This window comes from Conger conger, chromosome 9 (genome assembly GCF_963514075.1).
Source record: "Conger conger chromosome 9, fConCon1.1, whole genome shotgun sequence".
Taxonomy (NCBI): domain Eukaryota; kingdom Metazoa; phylum Chordata; class Actinopteri; order Anguilliformes; family Congridae; genus Conger; species Conger conger.
Window position 1 is genome coordinate 43,051,030 of NC_083768.1, and position 7,500 is coordinate 43,058,529.

Genomic DNA, 7,500 nt, shown 5'->3' on the forward strand with positions numbered 1-7,500 from the left:
TGGTTATAGGAGGTTATAACCTACAGGTACAGCTACAGCAGGGTATGTTGTGGACAAACTTTCTCATCCAGAGCAGACACTGGACACTCACTGTGTGTGTAACGCTGTCCACCGAGAGGCTTTCTGCTTTTTTTAAACAAACAAGACGGGTGGGCTGTTGTCTTGCTTAATAGAGCACACGCTATTGGGAAAATGCTGAAGGTGTGTGTGTGTGTGTGTGTGTGTGTGTGTGGCAAATGGCAAAGCAGGAAGTGAGCCTTTGTCCTTCCCCTATACAATGTATAAAACTATCCATCTTCCGAGGTTTCATTTAGAGCATGAGAGCGTAAGAACACGCCGTCAGGAGAATGGGCCATTCAGCCATTTTAAGCTGGTCCTTTACCTGCAGTCTGGGTCACGGCTCTGCAAGGAGCCTGTGGTTTAAACTCTGTCAGGCTCTGTGGCCCTGTGGCCCTGAGGCCCTGTGGCTCTGAGGCTCTCTGGCCCTGTGGCCCTGTGGCTCTGAGGCTCTCTGGCCCTGTGGCTCTGAGGCTCTCTGGCCCTGTGGCTCTGAGGCTCTCTGGCCCTGTGGCTCTGAGGCTCTCTGGCCCTGTGGCTCTGAGGCTCTCTGGCCCTGTGGCCCTGAGGCCCTGTGGCCCTGTGGCTCTGGCTCTGTGGCCCTGAGGCTCTCTGGCCCTGTGGCTCTGAGGCTCTCTGGCCCTGTGGCCCTGTGGCCCTGAGGCCCTGTGGCCCTGTGGCTCTGAGGCCCTGTGGCTCTGAGGCTCTCTGGCCCTGTGGCCCTGTGGCCCTGTGGCCCTGAGGCTCTCTGGCCCTGAGGCCCTGAGGCTCCCTGGCCCTGTGACCCTGAGGCCCTGTGGCCCTGAGGCTCTCTGGCTCTGAGGCTCTCTGGCCCTGTGGCCCTGAGGCCCTGTGGCTCTGAGGCTCTCTGGCCCTGTGGCTCTGAGGCTCTCTGGCCCTGTGGCCCTGAGGCTCTCTGGCCCTGTGGCCCTGAGGCTCTCTGGCCCTGTGGCCCTGAGGCTCTCTGGCCCTGTGGCCCTGAGGCTCTCTGGCCCTGTGGCCCTGAGGCCCTGTGGCTCTGAGGCTCTCTGGCCCTGTGGCTCTCTGGCCCTGTGGCCCTGAGGCTCTCTGGCCCTGTGGCCCTGAGGCCCTGTGGCTCTGAGGCTCTCTGGCCCTGTGGCCCTGAGGCCCTGTGGCTCTGAGGCTCTCTGGCCCTGTGGCTCTGAGGCTCTCTGGCCCTGTGGCTCTCTGGCCCTGTGGCCCTGTGGCCCTGAGGCTCTCTGGCCCTGTGGCCCTGAGGCCCTGTGGCTCTGAGGCTCTCTGGCCCTGTGGCCCTGAGGCTCTCTGGCCCTGTGGCCCTGTGGCCCTGAGGCTCTCTGGCCCTGTGGCCCTGAGGCTCTCTGGTCCTGTGGCCCTGTGGCTCTGAGGCTCTCTGGCCCTGTGGCCCTGAGGCCCTGTGGCTCTGAGGCTCTGCTGCATGACCCGTCACGTTGTTCCCAACAGCGTACTTCCTCATGTCCCTGCCAGATTGACTGATTCAGCTCATCTCCACGTCTTCCCCTTCCCCTTGACAGAACGTAACCTGCAAAATGTTTGGTAGCTGACTTCCTTAATCCCTTCAGTGGATTAACACATTTCAATCTGGCAGTCTTTCATTTCCTCTCCATGATGACCTGTGGATTGAAAAGCAGTGTGAATTTGCTGAGAAGCACACGTGTGTGTGTGTGTGTGTGTGTGTGTGTGTGTGTGTGTGTAGCAGAGTTTATCAGCGAGACGTTGCCAAGCAACGCCTCGTGGTTGGTCCGCTGCTCATAATGTTTACAGGTGGCCGACCAATCAGAGCGAGCCGAACTAAAATGAGCCAGGCTAGGTGTTCTGCGTTATGGTTACGGCCCAGCTGTGGTCTGGGTCGAAGGTCAGACTCCAATAATGCTGATCTTATAACGGGGGGGAAAAGCCAGGTTGGGGATTTGGTGGGGGTGCTTTTTGTACAGTGGAATTCCGAGCTCTTGAAGGTGGTGTGTTTGTGTGTTTGTAATGGACTCCTGTTTACCCGCTTTAGTCATGGCCTCTGTTTCTGTTTACCCGCTTTAGTCATGGTCTCTGTTTACCCGCTTTAGTCATGGTCTCTGTTTACCAGCTTTAGTCATGGTCTCTGTTTACCCGCTTTAGTCATGGCCTCTGTTTCTGTTTACCCGCTTTAGTCATGGTCTCTGTTTACCAGCTTTAGTCATGGTCTCTGTTTACCCGCTTTAGTCATGGTCTCTGTTTACCCGCTTTAGTCATGGCCTCTGTTTACCCGCTTTAGTCATGTTACCTGTTTACCCGCTTTAGTCATGTTACCTGTTTACCCGCTTTAGTCATGTTACCTGTTTACCCGCTTTAGTCATGTTACCTGTTTACCCGCTTTAGTCATGGTCTCTGTTTCCTCTCAGGTGGAAGAGGAGGCTACCGACAAGGACAACAAGAACTGCAGCAAAGATGGTGTGTAACTCCGCTCTCTGTGGCCGAAATGCACAACAATCTCATTCTCTCGTGTGTGAGTGTGTTTTTGTGTCTGTGAGAGATGTACTTTTGCTTTAATGGCAACGTGCATTCAAGCTGACATGGACTCCACAAATTTGTGCAAAACCTGATGATCCGTTATTTGACAGTGTTCCGAAGAGCATTTTGTGATGTCACTGAATGCTTGGCTTGTGAATGAAGGCTTGTGAGTCTTCAAGTGGCCCCATAAATGTTCAGTGAGGTCGAGGTCAGGTGATTGTTCCGCCCTCTTTCTTCATTCGTCTTCAAGTAGTTCCTGCAAAATCCTAAAACTTTCTGTTCATTTCCGGGATTACATGAACAAAAGAATCCCAGATTTTCAATGTGGTCTCAGACTTTTGGACCCCACTGTATGTTCGCCTGTCTGTGTGTGTGTGTCTTCCTTTCTGTGTATGTACATGTGTGTGAATGTGTGTGGCTGTGCGAATGTATTGTAACTTATTGTCCACAATCTGGTCATAAAGCTGTATAGCTCTGTCCTCTGTGACTCAAGCAATGAGGTTCATCATTATGTGTGTCTGTGTGTGTGAGAGAGCGCGTGTGTGTATGAGAGTGTGATTGTGAGTGTGATTGTGTGTGTGTGTGTGTGTGTGTGTGTGTGTGTGAGAGAGCGCGTGTGTGTATGAGAGTGTGAGTGTGTGTGTGTGTGTGTGTGTGTGTGTGTGTGAGAGAGCGCGTGTGTGTATGAGAGTGTGAGTGTGTGTGTGTGTGTGTGTGTGTGTGTGTGTGAGAGAGAGAGCGAGTGTGTGTGCGAGAGAGAATGAGTGTGTGTATGAGAGAGAGTGTGTGTGTGAATGTATTGTATAAACCTTTATATCTCTGTCCCTTGTGACTGGGCATCAGTGAGGTTAATCATTGTGAGAGTGTGTGTGTGTGTGTGAGAGAGAGAGAGCGAGAGAGAGAGAGCGAGTGTGTGCGAGAGAGAATGAGTGTGTGTATGAGAGAGAGTGTGTGTGTGTGTGAATGTATTGTATAAACCTTTATATCTCTTTCCCTGTGACTGGGCTCCAGTGAAGTTAATCATTGCTGTGGATCAGGCTCTGGGCTTTTCTCACCGTTTTAAATGCACATGGACGCACAGGTCTGCATATTTAAGGCCAGGGCCATGATCCTGGGCATTGATTAACTTTCGGTGGGATTTAACACCCCAAATTACACACAGGGCCAGTGTCTGTAAGAGAGCCAAGTCAGCACTCAGTCTCCAGCTGTAAGGGTCACTGTAGGAGTGCACTGCATTTGGAGTTTAATGTACAGCCCTTCAGTTTGTGTGTGTACGCTCCACCCTGAATTTCTCCCAGTAGCTGATCAAAGCTGAGGACAACGGGCTACAACGGGCAATGACCCAGACTTGAACCACAACAAAATACTCACTCCCGTTTCTTTGAGCCAATTGTCTTCGGTGTCCAACATTTGTGGTGTTTATGAATCGTAATGTTTACACAGCCGTTTGTGTCGTTGCGAGATCCGTAGAGGAAGCGCTTAATTTGAATGAAATGTGGTGTCACACTCTAGATAGCTTTTGTTTTTCTTTAAAAGAGAAAAAAGGATTTGATTTGGTTTCTGTGCGTGTCACTCCTCCACTTTGTGCAGGCTACATCTCGCACATCACATCCGATTTTAATTCAGTCTGAACTCTATCTATCTCTATCTCTCCCTCTCTCTCCCTCTCTCTCCCTCTCTCTCTCTTTCTCTCTCTGTTTCTCTCTCCCTCTCCTTCTCCCCCTCCTTCCCTCGCTCTCTCCCTCTCGCTCTCTCTCTCTTTATTTATTTCTCTCTCTCTCCCTCTCTCTCTCTCTCTCTCTCTCTCTCTCTCTCTCTCTCTCTCTCTCTCTCTCTCTCTCTCTCTCTCTCCCTTGCTCTCTCCCTCCCTCGCTCTCTCTCTTTATTTCTTCCTCTCACAGAATACCTTCCCTCCGTGGAGGCTCAGAAGGGGTGGCGGCACGTGGGGAGCGAGATCGCCACTTAAAAACGGACTCAACGCAACCGCAACCGCAACCGCAACGTCACCATCCACAAACCGCCAAACCCGAGGAGATCACGAAGGTGGGAGAGAGAGACGAACCGCTCCAGCAGGACCGCAAATCCCAGAAACCCCCCTTTCCCCCCCCCCCTCCCCCCTCCCCCCTCCCCCACGCGTGCGGAGAAACCCAAAACCGCAAAGGGGGGCATACGCATCGAGCCTTCATTACATCATCAAGTTTTTAATGAATTAATAATCGTTAGAATCCTCCATACGCCACTTCGCTTCGTGGGCTGGACTCGACGTTGTGATGTGTTTTTGTGCATTGTGATTGGTCGAGGAGAAGGAGACCGCATCCGCCGCGACGCGGCCGGTCGGCCGGCGGAATCGGGCCGGTGGTTGAGAGGAGACCTACGTCTGCAGTGCGATTGGTCGAGCGGAAACCGGCCTCTTAACGCGATTGGTCCAGGTCATTGTGAATATGTACATCTTAAACTTTGGGACTCGCTTGGCATAGGGAAGGAGAGATGGACGTGTTGAGATGAGGGAAGCTTTCACGGAGGCTGGAAAAGATGGAGAGAAAAGAGGGGGGGAAAAAAACCCCCAAAATCCTGTCATCCCCGTGAAAGTGCGTTAAAGGCAGAATGGAGAGATAACAGAATTCAGAAATGACATGAATGGTGGGAGGGAGCCTTGGAAACTTCTTCTGAAATTGTAAAGGAAAAAAAAAAGTAGAACTAATATATCTTGAATCAAAACTAACAGCATTTTAAAAAAACTAATGCTGGTCGATGCTGGCAAGCCATTTCCACAATTCAGTCTGCAATGGATGCGCTTTCGCTGAACTAACACGCAGGGAAATGTAATCCCTCGCCAACTGACATTTTTACTTTTGGTAAAACACATTCCCTCAGAGTATTTATTGAGGCAGTTTAGCTGAATTATGTTGCTGTAGAAACCGAAATAAGTGACCGTGTGAATGGCGTGAGGCAGCTGAATAGGGTTACTGAGACACAGGACGGATAAAGAGCAGGTGATGAAGAGGGAGAGGGAGAAGGAGAAGAGTTTCTCACCATTTAACATGAATACCAGAGAAGAAGAATAGCCAGGGACATGGGAGGGGTCCTCGAGCTGTAGTTCCTGCAGCGGACACCAGAGGGCGTGGATGAGCTACGCTCCGTCTGTGCGTTGAGGCGCTGAAGGAGAAGGATGCACTTCTCTGCGGTCTGTGTGCAACTGTGTTCTGTGTAGCAGTGTGTCTGCTTGACTGGTCTGGACAGGAGGGGGGTGTGTGTCTGTGTGGCAGTGTGTCTGCTTGACTGGTCTGCACAGGAGGAGTGTGTGAGTCTGTGTGTCTGTGTGGCAGTGTGTCTGCTTGACTGGTCTGCACAGGAGGGGGGTGTGTGTCTGTGTGGCAGTGTGTCCGCTTGACTGGTCTGCACAGGAGGGGTGTGTGTGTCTGTGTGTCTGTGTGGCAGTGTGTCTGCTTGACTGGTCTGGACAGGAGGAGTGTGTGAGTGTCTGTGTGTGACTGTGTGCACATATTTACGTTCTTTTCAGGTTCACCACTCCGTGTCTAGTATGTGATTTTATTCGCCCATTCATTCAGCAGTCAGTGTCATGTGTAAGTCTGTTCGGTCATTCATTCGTTTGTTCAGGTACAACACTTGATGTCAGGGCTCTTGTGTGTGCACGCGTGGGTTTGTTCGTTCACTCACTATTTTGTGTGCGTGCATCCCCGTGTTCGTTTGTTCGTTCATACAGTCAGGTTCAGCACTCTGTCAGGGTTTGTGTGTGTACGCGTGTTTGTCATTCGTCCGTCCGTTTGTTCATTTGTTCGTTCGTACGTTCGTTCAACCACACAGTCAGGTTCAGCACTCTGTGTCAGGGTTTGTGTGTGTACGCGTGTTCGTTCGTCCGTTCATTCATTCGTTTGTCCGTTCAATCACACAGTCAGGTTCAGGACTCTGTGTCAGGGCTGGTGTGCGTGCGTAGGCGTGTTCGTTCGTTCGTTCGTTCGTTCGTTCGTTCGTTGGTAGAGTGAGGTTCAGCGCAGCGTCGTGGCTGTAGCGTGCTGGCTGCATGTTTTTGTGGTTAATTGCAGGTGAGGGCTACAGCCTCTGGACTGCTCTGTTGGGCTCCCCTCCCCCCCCTCCCCCCCACACACCTGCTCCTCAATCTCTTCAGGGACACCTGTCCCTGATGCTAATCCACCTGGCAGACGGCCAAGGAGAAGGCAGGGACTGATGGAGGGAAGACGCATGGAGGAAGAGGGGCTGGCAGTGCTGATGAAGAGAGGGATGGAGGGATGGGGGTTTGGTGCAGAGGGCTCACCATCAGCGGGCCGCAGTCCGTCCTGTTTCTCCACCCCGGTGTTTCTGACCCCAGCCTGCTCTGCAGGCACTCAGTACAGCAGAGCTCTCAGGACGGCTGCTTCACTCCAGCAGTGCAGTCGGCAATGGAGTGAGCTCCCAGTGGGTTCAGTAACGTCACGGCTGAGTAGCTCTGGGGTTGAGTAGTTTGAGGGGCTGAGCAGCTTGAGGGGTTGAGTAGCTCTGGGGTTGAGTAGCTTGAGGGGTTGAGTAGCTTGAGGGGTGAGTAGTTTGAGGGGTTGAGTAGTTTGAGGGGTTGAGCAGCTCTGGGGCTGAGTCACTCTGCAGGCCTTGTGGGATAGGGCTAACGGCCCTTCTGCCTGTCTGGGCCTCCAGGACCAGGGTTTCTGCAGACCGGATTTAGATTTACATGGATTTTGGAATATTGTTTGAATGGGCAGTTCACCCAAAAATGAAATGAAAGTATCTTTCCACTTCACAGAATACTATGTGTCCGTTCAGATAGTTTCACGGCTGTCTGCACCACGTACGCGCTCACGCCCGTGTAGGACATGAGTCGGCCGCTCATCGTCATAGCAACAGGAAGAAACAGAATGTCACACCGACGCCTTCGTCCCATCAAGCCTCGGCTCCTGAGTTTTTACGCCATCGCCCCCGTGTGTGTAT

The 7,500-nt window shown here is 52.3% G+C and overlaps 1 protein-coding gene across 1 annotated transcript in view; it reads left to right on the plus strand.

Annotated features, from left to right (window-relative positions):
- The window catches only part of snx27a (sorting nexin 27a), a 20,595-nt gene extending 15,358 nt beyond the window's left edge, over window positions 1-5,237 (plus strand). Inside the window, 2 exon segments of the mRNA XM_061255465.1 lie at window positions 2,433-2,481; window positions 4,443-5,237. Of these exon segments, the coding sequence (XP_061111449.1) occupies window positions 2,433-2,481; window positions 4,443-4,507 (114 nt within the window). The 3' untranslated portion in view covers window positions 4,508-5,237.
- The last annotated feature ends 2,263 nt before the right edge of the window (window positions 5,238-7,500 follow it).